Source organism: Rhineura floridana, chromosome 10, assembly GCF_030035675.1.
Source record: "Rhineura floridana isolate rRhiFlo1 chromosome 10, rRhiFlo1.hap2, whole genome shotgun sequence".
Lineage (NCBI taxonomy): Eukaryota > Metazoa > Chordata > Lepidosauria > Squamata > Rhineuridae > Rhineura > Rhineura floridana.
The window spans coordinates 7321456-7337842 of record NC_084489.1 but is presented as its reverse complement, the minus strand read 5'-3'; the positions used below and the strand labels follow the sequence as shown (position 1 = coordinate 7337842).

The following is a 16387-nucleotide window of genomic DNA, read 5'->3' as shown; positions in this document are numbered from 1 at the left end:
CAGTTAAGAACAACCAGAGTTCCTATATGTTGTGCTAAACAGCTCATATAGATATTCACTAATAGGCAAAAAACCTTGCGGTTTAAGAATGTACCTATAGCCCACAGCTAGTTCTATCAAACTGTAAAAAGAAGGGAAATTGGGCAGCTATAGTGAATGCACCAGGGGAGCAGGAGACCTGACCTCTCTGAGATATTATACTGCCCTACAAATTGGTCAAAATGCAAACACCATTTGGGTTGGTCTTTCACAGTCCAATCCACTTGCTGTGTAGCTTGGAAGAATTTGGTAACATGTGCCTCTGAGCATATGATGAGTGGTGGCAAAACCTGCAATCAGCCCAAATAACAGAAACAAGACGTGTGCTGTGCTGATCTTGTTTTAGCAGGGAGGAAGCAACATTATTAAGACAGTTGATATAGATCAGATGGTCACTTTGAATATGTCTGATTTCCTTTGCAATTTTAGTGACGTTTCCTATAGGAAATCATTTTCTTTTGTTTCTATTTCTGTGAATGTGTGAAGTACAGCAACATTTTGCAAAATTTACACTAAAAAAACTCCAAACATAATTGTGGAATAAGGGCACTGCCTTCTGCAGAGTAGTCTTCAGTGGACCTCAGGAGTGTCTCAATTTGCACAAGATAAAACAGTGGGAGGTGAAATATATTCTAGCAAAATTCTAGGTGTGCTCTATGTTTTTGACTGTGCCCACCTTGCCTTAAATGAAATGGTTTAAACATAGCAGGCTGAAAACATCATCCTCTTTTTTCCAACAGCTAGAGTCATTGCTGAAGCAGCAACATATTGGAATCAGTCTGATTTTACATCAAACTGCAGGTCCAAATTCCACTGTTAATGCACCCAAAATAGAAATAGGACATAACCTCCAATTTGAAACACAAAAGGCTGTGTTCACCATCATATGACACTGACCAATAAAAAGGCTTTGAAATTAATAAAAATAAATTTGACACAGATTTCTGGGATGAACAGTGAGGGAAATAAAATTTTCTAGTTCACATTCTCTGTAGAAACATTAATAACACAGATAAGAACCAAAGTAAGAAGAACACCAACAAACATACAAAAATATAATTCTCTATCTTTCGAGATGGCAGATGTTGCCACCACTCACCATATGCTCAGAGGCACATGTTACCAAATTCTTCCAAGCTACACAGCAAGTGGATTGGACTGTGAAAGACCAACCCAAATGGTGTTTGCATTTTGACCAATTTGTAGGGCAGTCCAATATCTCAGAGAGGAGGTCAGGTCTCCTGCTTCCCTGGTGCATTCACTATAGCTGCCCAATTTCCCTGCTTTTTAAAGTTTGAAAGAAATATCTGTGGGCTATAGGGACGTTCTTAAACCGCAAGGTTTTTTGCCTATTAGTGAATAAAATTATATTCCACCCTGTTCTCTACCAATAATGGTAGAACACGTCGTGCTATTTATTTCACTAGAAAGTTATAGACTGCGAGAAATGGGCAACTTTATCAACATGAGTGTTATTTATAAGCCCTTAACCAAGAAGAACACAAGATTGTTTGTCATGCGGGCACATACGCTATAAGGAATCACACCGGGGGAAAAACATTTGCTATTTATCCACTGCTACCACCCTATCACCTGCACTCAGAAGATGCTGTGTTTTCTTCTTCTGTCAGCATCTGACTTTAAGATGTTTCCTAAGCCATTTATGAATTTTTATAATCAGGCAAGCATTGGCTATATTTTATTAATTCCCAAATAATACTCTTAGTAGTGCACATGTCGCCTGGTGCTTGAGAAGCAGATGAGAGTGACAACATTACTGCTAATAATAGGGATGTGGCCAAGAATCTTTTCGCCTACAGCAGGAACAACACTAGTCTCAATTTGTCTATACACAGCAGGGCCATCTATTCATTACTAACACTTCTACATCTTGTTTACCAACTGAGGACTACTGAATACACCTTTTGGAATGAAGCTACATGAGGTGGAGATTGAAAGTTTAGCATTTATTTATTTGACAATATTTTTATGGTGCTCTATAGAGTGGCTTACAAATGTCAATAAGTCAGTCCCTACCCTCAGGCTTACAATCTAAAGCAAGAACCACAAAAGAAAAAAGGATTGTGAGTGAGGAAGAGAAAAGAAGAGCCATACCCTAGCTCATATTTATAGTACCGTGTACATGCACCTCAGCTATGTCTAACAAGACTTCCCTCTAAACTGGGCTTATGTTTCTATTTCTATTTTTCCTTTTGAGTCTTAGGAGACACTGCTTAATGTAATGGCTAACGCACATTTCTCACAAACAGCAGATGAGGAGGTATGCCTATTTCTTGGCTACAGCATTGCAGGCTGCAGATGAGAGCTCACATGACTGCATGCTCCTCCATGTATATTTATTTGTTTTATTTATTTAAAATATTTCTATCCCACCTTTCTACCCTATAATAGGGCACTCAGGGCGGCTTACAAAAATAAAATGAGACGTACATAATAAAATTGTAAGCAGTAAAATCACAAAAAACATTAAAATAAATCAAAATACATAAAATACAATTAAAATACATAAAATACTATATTATATATATATATATATGCACACATATATACATATGTATAGGGATTGTGAGCTGGGCAGCTTGGTATCAACTACATCTGATATGGAGGCTGCGACCCTACCTTCCTGTCCATCTACTCCCACGGGTGATACATGCCCTGGTCTCCTCCTGCTTAGACTACTGTAATGCACTCTACGTGGGGCTACCCTTGAAAACGGTCTGGAAATTACAGCTGATACAGAATGCGGCGGCACGTCTGATTAAGAACAGCCATCGCCGTGATCATATCACTCCGGTGTTAGTAGATCTACACTGGCTACCAGTTGCTTACCGAGCCCAATTCAAGGTGTTGGTGTTGACCTTTAATGCCCTATACATTTTCGGCCCAGTTTATCTGAAGGAGCACCTCCAGCATCATCAGTTATGCCGCCTGACGAGATCAGCCACACAAGACCTTCTCTCAGTCCCACCAGTTAAAACTGCTAGACTGGTGCAGACCAGAGAGAGAGCATTTTCAATTGTGGCTCCCACCCTCTGGAATTCCCTGCCTTCTGACCTTCGCCATGCCCCCTCCCTGATGGGGTTCCGCCGGGCCTTGAAGACCTGGCTATTCAGGCAGGCTTACAGGGTCTCTGGAGTGGATTAATTTTTATGCTGCTATTAACTGGAAGGGGTTTTTTTAGATTACTCATTGATTGTGGTTTTATATTGTATTTTATTGTGTAATGTACATTGCCTAGAGTGGCCGTGCGACTCATAAATAAAATTTTGTTATTATTATTATTATTATTATTATTATTATTATTATTATTATTATTATTATTATTGGTACTAAAGGGACGGGGTAAAATTTAACATAGAAGGCATAAAATCAGTGTCAGGCTCTACCTTCAATCCCTCCCAAAGGCTCTCTGGAATAAGATCGTTTTCAGAAGTTACCGGAAAACCAACAGGAGCAGAGTGAACTTCTTGGGGTAGAGTATTCCAGAGCTTGGGGGGCACAGCTGAAAAAGCTCTCTCCCGCGTGCCTGTCAATCTAACATCTTTCACTCCAGGCATGCAGAGGAGACCAGAGGCAGATGATCTAAATCCCGGACAGGTACATATGGGCGTAAGCGGTCCCTCAGGTACATTGGTCCAAGGCCGTTTAGGGCTTTAAAGATCAGAACCAGCACTTTGAACTGGGCCCGGAAACAAATTGGGAGCCAGTGGAGTTGATAAAGCACAGGGGTGATATGCTCCCTGCGCCATGCTCCAGTTAACATTCTGGCTGATGCATTTTGAACCAACTGCAATTTCCGAACTGTTTTCAAAGGCAACCCCACATAGAGTGCATTACAGTAATCAAGCCTCGGTGTCACCAATGCATGTATCACTGTGGCCACGTCAACTGCCTCCAGGAACGGATGCAGCTGGTAGATCAGTTTGAGCTGGCCAAAAGCACTCCTGACTACCGCAGCCACCTGATATTCAAGCAGCAGGGCAGGATCCAGGAGGATCCCCTAACTGCGGACCTGCTCCTTCAAGGGGAGTGCAACCCCATCCACAACAGGTTGCAACCCCATCCCTGATGCAGTTTTTGCCTTGACCAGCAGTACTTCCGTCTTGTCTGGATTAATTTTCAGTTTGTTAGCCCACATCCAGATCTGTTGTTCCTTTTGGCCAGTAATGAATGCTGTGAGCCTGGCTACTTGTTGATACAGATGCATGGTGGGAATAGTAATTTTCTTGGCTATCTTGCCCAGGGTTAATCTTGGTTATGCTTGTGGGTGTGTCTTTATACTTTTTTTGTTTTTAAGATAAGCCTGTCAGAGGATCTGGAGAACTTATTTAAAAATCCTCTCCTCTGCCACTGGCTTATCGTGTGATGATGGGTACATTACTCTGGTACACTTTCAATCAACGGGGTACCAATTGAAACTAGTCATGCTTACAGCAGAAATGAAACAATAGTCATGTAACATTTTAAATGCTAGTAAATGTATTATTGCACAACCTTTAATGAGTTGTTATTTGCCCATCCTGGGACCTTTGGGTGAAGGGTGGGTAAATAACAACCACCACCCATTTTTAAAATACAGCATTAAAAACAACCTAAAATCACAAAATAGAGTGGGTCCTAAGGCCAGTGTACAGAGTTGCGTCTCCAGCATTTACCTAAAACTGTACAATGAAGTTACCAGATGCACGTTGGTAGGGAGGGAATTCCACAACTTAGGGGCAACCATAGAGAATGCCCTCTCCTGGGCTACCCCCCCCCCAAGCTTCTCAGGGTGGCAGAACTACCAAAAGGACCCTGTCTGCTGATCTCAACCCCCCAGAGGATCTGTAGGGAAGGAGGAGATCTTTCAGATATTTGGGATCTAAGTCTTTTACAGTTTTAAACATTAATGTGAGCACCTTGAATTGGGCCCAGAAACGAACTGGTAACCAATGCAGCTGTTTTAAAACAGAGATTATATGAGATCTAAAGGGAACCCCAGCCAGTAATCTGGCTGATGCATTTTGGACCAGCTGAAGTTTCTGAGATCTTCAAGGGCAGCCCCACATAGACCACATTGCAATGATCCAATCTGGAAGTTTGTGGCCAAGTCATCTCTGATTTTCCAGCCAGAGCTGGAAAAAGGCACTCCTAGCCACTGAGGCCACCTGAGCCTCCAGTGACATCATTGGATCCAGGAGGACACCCAAGCTGCAGATCTGCTCCTTCCAGGGGAGTGCAATCCCATCCAGAACAGACTGTCTCCCCAGATATGAGAAGTCTGGACACGTAACCTATCTGTCTTTTCAGGATTTAGCCTCAATTTATTGACCTACATACATCCCATTACCACCTCCAAGCACTGGTCCAGCACCTCAACTACCTCTCCTAGTTCAGACAGAACAGAGATATCGATGACACCTCACTCCAGATCTCCTGATAACAGCTCCCAGTGGTTTCATATAGATGTTAAATAGCATGGGAGACAAGACGGAACCCTGTGAAACTCCACAGGACAGCTCCCATTGTGCTGAACAGTACCCTCCCATAACTACTTTTTGGAAGTGGCCCTGGAGATAGGAGTGGAACCATTGAAGCACAGTGCCCCCAACCCCCACCTCCCTGAGATGCTCCAAAAGGATACTGGTCAACAATATCAAAAACCACCGAGATATCAAAGAGAACAAGCAGGGTCACACTCCTCTATGTCTTTCCCATCAGATGTCATCAACCAGGGCGACCAAGGCAGTTTCAGTACCATGGCCAGGGCTGAAGCCAGACTGGAATGGATCCCAGTAATCAGTTTCCTCCAAGCATGCTTGAAGCTGGACAACCCCCACCTTCTTGAGCACCTTGCCCTAAAAGGGAATATTTGTCACTGCATCTGATGAAGTGGAAATTAGCCCAAAAAAGGTTTTGCTATAATATATGTGTGAGTAAGTGTTGGTACTATTGTTTTTGTTGTTTTGCTCAGTTACACTGTGGTCTAATTTACAGGGTTGATTATTTATTTTTATTTTATTTATTTCAACAATTTATATACTACTTAGTTACAGTCATATCTAAGCAGTTTACAGAAGACTGAATACAATGGAACTAAAATGAGTTAGTACTATAAAATCAAAATTCAATTAAAAATCAATTTTAAAACCTGGAATAAAGAAGTCTTCAGAAGGATTGTTGTGAGGATAAAAGATGATAAAACACTTTGGCAAATTTAAAATGCTATGACAAGAAGCAGGATGGTGCCAGGGATGGTTCAGATGAGAAACCAGTGGGCAGAGTCTATATGTAGTATGAGGGCATGGGTTGCACAACACACCCAGGCAAGCCTGTCCCAGCAAGCAGCCACATATTGGATTTGCTGGGGACCTATATGACAAGTTCAACGTTTGCTGGCCTGAATATCCTGACTGGATCCCATATTCTTTTTAGCTTTTTTTCATTATTTGAAACCCGCTCCCCTCCCCCAATTCAAAATCAGGGATGGGTAGACTGGAGATATTTTTTTATTGTTATTATTACTAAGGAGCTCAAGGTAGTATCATGAGATTCCTTTTCCCCATGTTATCCTTGCAACAACCCTGTGAGGTAGGTTAGGTTGAGACACAGTGACAGGCTCAAGGTCACATAGTGAGCTTCTTCACTGAGTGGTGATTCTAACCCTGGTCTCCCAGGTCCAAGTTCACTTAATATCCCTGCATTTTATTCCACATTCTGGAAAGAAGATGTAAAAGTGAACATGCTGGGGGAGAGGGATAATATTTTCCCATCAGTATGGAAGTTCATGGGGCCCCCGTTAACATTTCTGTGTGGCAGCTTTAAGACTAATCAATTCAGGCAGCAATCCTATACACACTTATCAGGGGACATAGAATCATGGAACTAAGTGGCGCTTATTTCTGAGTAATGTACGGTTATTGTGGCACCTGGGCGTCAAGGGCCAGCTAAAGATCACCTCTACAGTGAGTGGCTCAGGGGTTACGTGCCCTGCCACCTGTGCAGCCGTGGCAAGCTGCAGAGTTCCAAGGAGCCCAGTTGCCCCCCAGCTGGCAGATGCGGACAAGGAAGGGGCTGGCTTGTGCAGCTGGGGAGGACTAGCCTCAGATGGTGCAATGGTAAACCCCCTCTGAATACCTCTTACCATGAAATCCCTATTCATAGGGTAGCCATAAGTCGGGATCAACTTGAAGGCAGTCCATTTTTCCACGGATGTTATATATCAAACCTGATGAAGTGCTATTAGAATATGACACCATTAAAATCCACAAACCCCTTTTGGGCCTACAAACCATTTTCTGTACCGAAAAAGTTAATTGTGGATATGATTTGGGGAATCTGCAATTCTGGTATCTGAAAATGGTTCAGGTTTAGGGTTCTGAAGATGTCCATATCAAAAAGAGTTCCCATCTGCAACACAGTTGTGTTGCTACAACCCAAGCACAAAGGACTTAGGAGGTACGAGAGGGGATGTTGTCTTTGCAGAGACTGAGGGGAAGATTTTATCTCTTTGATATATATCACATATGTGCAGTTAGTGGAAGGATTCAACATGTGCTTGGGACTGGGTCCGATCTGTGTGCATATGCATGAGTTGAAATATGTCTGGGTGTAGTTGTCACCCTGGGTTCCTGCTGGGAGGAAGGATGGGATATAAATCAAATAATAAATAAATAAAATACTACTACTACTGCTATTGCTGCTGCTGCTGCTGCTGCTGCTGCTGCTGCTGCTACTACTACTTGTTATTTTTAGCAAAATGCCTGTGGCTAGAGTGGATGGGTGTGTGGTCTTTGTATTGCAGGGATTCATCTCCTATCCTGCCTTTTTCCTTTCCAGAGGCCTGTCCCAAGCAACAGCATCATACGTAATCCAGTGAGCTATACTTTTTTTAAGGCTCTTGTTGCCTTTTGGACCCATAGCATAGGCAGACTGAAAAACCCAACATATGCTTTCATTAAAAACTTGGAAAATCTTTTCCCTAAATCCCATATTTTTTATTTTTTCTACACATCCTCTCCCCATGCTACTTTATTGGAGAGAAGATGGTTATCAAGGCTTAATTATATGTGGAATATAAAGTTAAACCCCACCTGCAATAAAACTAGAAAATTCCTTAAAGATTAACACACTTACAGTACAACACAATAAATATCTACCAAGAAATAAGCCCCCCTTTCAGTGGGACAAGTCCAGGTAAGTATGTATAGGACTAAAGCCTTAATGGGGCACACACTTTCATGGACTAGAGCTCACTTCAGCACATGCCTGAAATGATATCCTAAATTAGTGGCTAAGGGTTGGATCCAGACTTAGCATATTGATTTCAGTGGATCCTAAGTTCAACTAATTTAACCTGAATCAAATCCTATATATACCTATTCTTAACTATCTCCCAATGAAATCAATGGTACTTAACTTTTGATGGGATCCTCCCTGCAGACAATAACCCTACAAGGAAAGTGGAAAGGCACAAAACCAGGCCTTAATTTAGGGCTCTGCTTGGAATCTATTCTCAGCGCTTGAACTCAGTGGTGAAACATATAAGAGTATATAAAAGTGCCCCTGAACGAGTACAGAGTACCTTTCCCTCACCATCGAGTCAATCGATGGAGTCCCTGCACATCAGTGATGATAGAAAAGGGGTTGCCAGAGCATCACTTTTACTAGAAATTAGTACTGCAGAAAATGGAATTAAAAACCCAACAACAACCTGCAACAAAAGAAAAAAATATATATGACGAGCTCTAGGCTAGCGCTTGCCACCAGTATAAATGACCCTAAAAATAGCATAGATGATGGAAATGTGTGAGATGCTCTGGGTACTTTACGACGCATCTACGCATACATGCGGAGGAGGATTGTTTAAAATCAAAATATGTGGGAAAGGGCCGGAGGAGGCGAACGTGAACCACCACCGTGTCGCGACGTGCTGTGGGTTCGCGCGCGGGTGTGGGGAAGGAGGGGCTGCGAAGGAAGAGCCCGCTGGCTCAAAGGACAGGCAGGCGCGGCTTGTGATTGGCTCCTTCGGTCTGGTACCCAGAAAGGGGCGGAGCAGAGGGAATCGCGGCGGCGGCGTTATTATTAACGCCGTATTTCCGTCCACCGCCGCTTCTGCTGTTGTCGCCACTCCTTGGGCTGCGCTGCTACTGCTGCCGCCTCTGTGAGAGGATTGCCGCACGCTCTCTTTGCCTCCCTGCCTCGCTCTTCCTCACAACCTCGTTAGTGCTGTTGTGGAGGCGGCGGCAGCGGCGGCGGCGGCACAGGCATAAGGACAAGGGCGCTGGGCGGAGGGGGGACCCAGGAAAGGCCAGGGCGCTCCCTGACTGCACCAGAAGAGCCTTGCAGGCGCCTAGCTATGAGCCGCACGTGGGGGATCTAAAGCCTGCCCTTCCTGCTGCTGCTGCTGCTGCTGCTGCTGCTTCTGGTGGAGGAGCATGCTCTGTACCCAGCCCAGCTTTCTCCAGGTAAGGCGCAACGACACCTGCTCTGCTGCCTCCCTCTCTTGGTTGGCCTTTCCCAATGGCTGCCCCTTTCAGGTATAGTTCACCGTGACCAGCATGCCTCTCTTCCCTCAATATAGCATCCCTTCTCTCCTGACTCCTAATAAAGCAAGATGCTCTCCTCCTCCTCCACCATCCCAGGAAGCTTTAATTGGACTCTTGGCATAAGTCACAGGGTGTCGTTCTTGCATAGGATCCCAACTCTGCAGCACTCTCTTCCCCCCTTCTCCCAATGCCAGGCTTCTCTGGTGGGTGTAAGGAAATGTATCCATGTAGAAAGCAGTATTCTGCTAGGTTTGAGGATGGCGGGGAGAAGCTGTGTGATCTCTTGCTAGGAAGAGTACAAAGAATCTGATTGTGTGTTAGGAGGAACTGAAATAGGCCTTCAGTTAAGTGAGTTATCCTAACAATGACAGTAATGGGTCAGGCATTGTCAAATCATAAACACCTGTTATGTATAAAATCCCCCTCTCTTTCATTTCTTGAAGGTAATTCTTTTATCAATTTTGAGGAAGAGGTATAGACAATAGATGAGTGCAGAATGGCAGCAAATGTGTAGTTTTTACTCACCCGCTGACACATGACTGAAAATGGGGTGGAGGGGAAGGGTTGTGTTTATGTGATACAGCATTTGTTTCTGAGCATCTTTAGACCATGCACACGCTCCCCCTTCTTTTGTCAGGTTGTTAAGGGAATTGGAAGTCCATCTGCTCTGCAGGATGAGACTTCTGTTGCTGGGAGGATGGAGAAGGATGTTTCTCTGTATTCAGCGCCTACGTTTGGTTTAGTGCTTATAGCGATTGGCTTGTCAGTACTAGCAAGAAAATAATGAAGAAATGTGAGGAGCCTTATGCTATCTGTAGTTCACATTAGTTTGACAGACTTTTTATAATCCCGTATTGGATTTTTCATTCTTGGATTTATTTTTCTTATAACAGTCTCTGATGGTGTCATTGCAGCAAATTCTTAAATAAGTTGTTTGCTTCCCTTCCTCTGCCACCTCCTTGTCTTGTTCAAGTGAAATAAAGGCATGTTTCATTGATGTAGGTTAAGCACCTTTTCTGGTTTGTTTTTATATGGAGTGGAACGTTTAAGATCAGTGATGCAACCATGAATAATGGAGCTTTTAAAAAACAACTCTTCCCTAGTTGCATAGCACAAATGAACACATATTCAGAGGTTCTTGGATTTCAGTTTGCCCATTTCAGCAATGTGTGGTGTTTCCTCGGATTAAAGCAATTATTTGTTTGGCTTGGGTCTGGCTGTTTACATCCTTTCATTTTAGAACTGCGGAGGCACCCCTGCTATACTGCACTCAACAGAAGCGCAGAGATGCTGTACAGCAGTCACTCAGGCTAAAAGGAGAACACTTCCCCTGGCTCCCCTTGCCTTTTTCCTTGTGTTTTTAATAATCTGCCATCTGATTCAGTGGGGTACGTCCCTAGTCTGAAGAGAAAAGCATTTGAGAAATAGGAAAACTGCTGTCTGTAAGATGTAACATAGCAGGTGGTCAGCTGTGCCTTTGTTGAACAGAGAACATTTGCGGATTCTGGTTATTACAGTAATTCATTTTAGCTTGGGGATTCATTTGAAAATTTGGATTTTCCACTAAGAAGGGATTATCATTTTTCTACTCTGTGTGTGTGTGTTTGTAAAGAAATTGAGTACAATACTGTTTGTGTCTTGGTTGCAGTCTTTACTTGTGTTTGCTATTTCCTCTAAAATACACACAATTATTTTTAAATAATGTGGTACTATTTTTATTACTATTCTGAATAGAGTTATGTTTAGTTAGTGGTACATTTTGGTTAAAATCCTGCCGATGGTTTGAAAAGAGACCAGAAAAAAAATCTGGTTTGAAAACCATTACTTGAGTATCCAAAGAGAACATTAAGTCATTTTTCTTTTCTTTTTTTTATTATGTCTTATAAATGAATAGTTGGTTGAAAAAGCACATTTCATTTGGAAAAAAACCCTATTTGCTGTAGACTGATGCTAATCAGAACTTGGAAAGTTCAGCAAATGAATGTTTTATTCTCCGCTGATACTTATGGTTACAGTTAATTCCCACAACTACTGTCATAGTTTTTCATTTAACGTGAATATTACCACTAAATAACTTGTGCAGCTTCTCTTTTTCTTAATTATGTTTCCTTTGAGCAGTGACCTGGATGTGGACCCAAAGGGCAAGGTACAAGTGGCATTGACTCAGGGTGTACTGGGCCCTGAGCCTCACCATTGACCCTGTGTCCAACAACCAGGGAATACCCTTCTTGAGCTCAAGACCCCTGAGCCTGGACCCCCAGGACCTCACTTTGTACCAAACCTGCTCACAAATGCAGGCAGCATGCCCAGCATGAGGCCATGGAGATATGACGGAGGGCAAGATGCCATGCCAAAGGACTATCTCTTTAAGGGTCTGCACTCCTCTGCAGGGATGGTGGTACCTGAGAGAGCTAGACAGGCTCAGGAAGCATGTGAGCTCATTTGAGACTGGGCTCTTGTTAGAACATGCCAGCTACTCCTTGGGTTCTGTCTGGGGTACTGAAAACAACCACCCTTGTTTTCAGGAATCCTTATCCTCTGTGGTGCAGAGTCATAAGTGGCGGTAATGCAGCAGAAGCTCTGCTCACGGCCGGAGTTCTATTCCAACGAAAGGAGGAAGTTGAATCTCCGGTAAAAGGGGTCGAGGTCCACTCAGCCTTCCATCCATCTGTGGTCGGTAAAATGAGTACCCGGCATATGCTGGGGGGTAAAGAAAGACTGGGGACGGAACTGGCAATCCCACCCCATATATATGGTCTGTCTAGTAAATGTCGCAAGACGTCACCCTAAGAGTCGGAAACGACTCACACTACAAGTGTGGGGACACCTTTACCTTTACCTTCCTGAACCCTGCCTGACCATTTCCTGCCAGTCCTCTTTTTCCTTTCCAGACCACTTGCTAGACCTGTATCCTCCTGATTCTCCTGGGGGCTGTACTAAACCAGGTTTTGGACATACACAGGGTGACAATAAAACTCATTGCACCTGGCCAGTGCTCCAGATGAACTGAGCATGTATCTTAGAATATGCCCTAGAATCCTTTGCATGCTCAAGGGTTCAGACAAATTGATGTGGAAAGCATTCATAAACATTGTTCAAAAGCCACTGTGTTAGATTAAGCAGTGAATAATTATATCTGCAGAATCCCCCATGTTCCTTCCTTTCCATTCAAGCCTGTCGACAGGGTAAATGAAGTATGGCTGCATCAGTCAGCTGTCTGATTAGAATGCTGTAGCTTTCCCAAGGCTAGGGTTAGATTATTTGGTGCCCCATAGTTCCTAAATTGCTGATCAGCAACAAATGTTTAATAGGGGCCATCTTTTGAATAGAGCAAGGTCTAGAAGGCCAGCAACATTGGTGTCTTTCACTACTTACTCCTGTGAACCAAGCTAAGGCACAGGTAAACTACTTTTTACTGCCTTCCACTCATTATCCTTTCGGCGCCAGGTTAAAACCTTTCTCTTCTCTGAGGCATTTTAATCTAAGTTATTTGTGTAAATGCTATAATTTCTATTTTAGATGGTGTATTTTTATATTTGTTATACTGATTTTGTAATTTTATTATTGTATATGTTGCTATGTTTGCCGTCCAGAGAGCTGTTTGCTAGTCGGGCGGGATATAAGCTGAATAAATAAATAAATAAATAAATAAATTTGTGAGCAGCAAAAGAAAGACTTTGATGGAGAGCTGCTCATACACATTTGCCTGAATCTAGGCTGACATAAGGGAGTTAGCATCTGAAATGCATAATAGGAAAACTCTGCCAAAGCTTCTGTTGCTTTGTGGAGGGTGTTAACAAATCATTTGTATATGTCTACTCTCAGCTCATGCTGGTGAGGTGCATAATATAATATCTTAGCCTTTTGGATTAGGAGTCGTGCTGTAGGACAATGCATCTGAAGCCCTTGAGGAAGTGGAGTGAGCCTCCAGGATGCCAGTTGCCTATCTCTGTTCTAAACTATACTATAGCTGGAATCTTAAGTATATTTACTGATACAATAAGCCCCACTGGAATTAATGAGGTTTATTTCAAGGTAAGCGTGGCTAAGATTAGGCTGCTTGAGTTGGGAGCCAGGAAGTCCCCATCAGATTCCGTTTTTCCCCCCAGCAAGCTAAGTGTATTCTTTTAAAGGAAGCAAACTTACGTTATCCCATATGATAGTTCCCCCCCCAACATAGCAAATATCTTGCTGTCACAGATTTTGTCACATATTTAATTAACAGTATCTTAGCAGTATTTTTGTTGTAGGCTGACATTATAGATACTCTTTTGCTATCTATTTGTCTTTTGTAACAATATATTTCTATGGCCTTTAGTCTTTGTACCCGTTAATATCTCAGTTCCCTCTTCCATGCCATATGCATTTTGTCAAGGCAGTAATGGAACAAAAATATTGTACTAGCTGTTTTGAAATATTTCTTTATTAAAACAGAGACACTGCTACTGGGAAGTGCACTTTAAATGATTACCTTTTAAAATATGTTCCTGATGTCTTTATGCAAGGAAATCTGTCTGCCTACTTCTCCTGAACCACGTCACTGGCAGAGAGGTACCTGGGAATGGAGAATGTGTGACTTATTTTAGGACAGAGATCTCAAATGCTCCATTCCTCTTAGTGGTAAGGAAAAGGCTATCTCAGTGCAGAATTAAAGGTCATTGTGGCATCAGCAGCCAATAATCCTACCCCATCTCTCTAATGCTTTCCTCATTAGCATTTTTTAAAATGCCAAAGTACACCACAAACCGAGCCATGATGCAGATCTCAGTCAGTTCCACATCTCGCTAATGACCTTATAAAGTTGCTAGGTTGCAAAGAGTAGGTGAGTCCTGGGTCAGAAAAAGTATTCCTGTAAAGAAAAAGTATTAGCAGGAACCTAGACTGAAATGTGTGGTCAGTAAGCAGTGTTTCTCATAGCTTTTGAATTTTGGCCCCCACTCATAGCACTTTGCAGAATAACAAAGAAGAAGAAGGAAAGACATCACTGCCGTGATGATTTTATAATCTAAAGAGCCAGTGTGGTTTTCATAGTTAGATTGTCAGAATGGGACCTGAGTGACCAGGGTTCAAATCCCCACTCGGCCACGAAGCTCATTGGGCCAGTAACTGTCTCTCAACCTAAGCTTCCTCACAGGGTTGTTGTGAGGATAAAATGGGGAGGAGGGAGAACCATGTTTGTACCCCACCTTGAGCTCCTTGGTGGAAAGGTGGGATATAAATGTTGTAATTCATTTCAACTGTAGTTGCATCTGCCCAGAACTCTCCCCAAAGCAGCACACTTTAAAGTGGTGCTGGGAAAGCAGAGTATATAAGCCAAACCTGCTGAGGGCCCCAGAGGTAGCATGAGAATGGGGAGGTGAGTGGAGGAAGGCAGCTGAGATAGGGAGTGGGGAGAGGCACAGAGCTTATCACTAGGCCCCCTGCCCCCTTGCAGAAGCAGCTGTCTCCAAGAGGCTATTGCTTTTTGGGAAATACTGAATATCATGATTAGGCCCTGCTGATGCTGAATTCCATCAGCCTGAGTAGCTGTAGCTTCCCAGGACACTCCCCAACCCAGCACACTTTGGGGTGAAGTGAGGGTTCACCCCTTCTATTAGCTTCATAGTAGGATTTTATGTATGGTATTGTTTGATTGGTTGCTTCTTCCCTCGGGGGAGGGGCTGTAATGTTTTTCTTTAGGCTATTTCCAGGGTGAAAGGCTGGAGGTGGTTTGGAGTGGTATGTGAAGGAAGTGGGTTCATGCCTCTAGAGTGGGAGTCCAATCTGGCATAGAACTCTTTCATTCTTGGGTGGGAGACGGGAGGAGTGGTGAGTTTTTGTCCCAGGTGAGAGCTGGGCTGTGAGTCACATCTGATATTTTTAATTTGCAAGTGTCTCCTAGTTGTTGTCCCTGACACTGTCTTCTCGTGTATGCCTGTAGTTACTAGAGGAGGGTCAGGAAAATTATGTGTCTAAGCCAGAGTCGGGGAGGGTGAAGGAACTGCCATCCCTGTGATGGTAGATAGGGGGAGATATGGAGGTGGCCAGAGGGATACAGTGGCAGGAGGAGAGCTTGTCACATCAAAGCCCTTGCTACCCTCTGCTTCACCTGCTGTATTTCAGAATCTGGAGCCAGTCAGCCCAGGCTGATGGTGTTATTGTTAAATCCCAGGTCTGTCCAGAATAAAACATCTGTCATCCACAATTTGATCAAAGATGAGGAGGCTGACTTGGCATGTATAGCTGAGATCTGGGCAGATGAGCTTGGGGCCCCATGCTAACAAAGCTAACCCGCCTGGATCCTTGGTGCAGCAACAATCCTGGTCAGAAGGGCTGGGTGGGGTAGTTGCAACCATCCATAAAAATATCATCTCCCTCACCAGGAGATTGATCCACATTGTCCCTGGGTTCAAGGGACTATTGTGGTGTTGGGCCAGAGAGGTAGAATGAAGATGTTGTTAACTTATTGTCCACACCACAACCTCCCTAACTGAGCTGGTGGAAGTAATCTCAGATGTGGTGTTGGAGAACCCTTTCACAGAGGTGTTGGGGGACCTTAATATCCATGTTGAGGGTGCTGACTGAGGAGATGGGGCTGTATCAGTATATCAAGGGCTACAATCTCCCTAACTGAGCTAGTGGAAGTAATCTCAGATGTGGTGTTGGAGAACCCTTTCACAGAGGTGTTGGGGGACCTTAATATCCATGTTGAGGGTGCTGACTGAGGAGATGGGGCTGTATCAGTATATCAAGGGCTACAACCTCCCTAACTGAGCTGGTGGAAGTAATCTCAGATGTGGTGTTGGAGAACCCTTTCACAG

General features: G+C 43.4%; 1 protein-coding gene across 6 annotated transcripts in view; it reads left to right on the top strand.

Moving 5' to 3' along the window:
* Positions 1 to 9097: 9097 nt before the first annotated feature.
* Positions 9098 to 16387, top strand: part of HECW1 (HECT, C2 and WW domain containing E3 ubiquitin protein ligase 1) — a 349770-nt gene continuing 342480 nt past the window's right edge. For 5 of the 6 annotated variants that reach the window (XM_061586857.1, XM_061586865.1, XM_061586862.1 and 2 more), the window contains exon 1: positions 9098 to 9506. In XM_061586857.1, coding sequence (XP_061442841.1) covers positions 9477 to 9506 — 30 coding nt within the window. In that variant the 5' untranslated portion in view covers positions 9098 to 9476. The remainder of the gene's footprint in view (positions 9507 to 16387) is intronic. The other variant, XM_061586864.1, reaches the window with a different exon arrangement.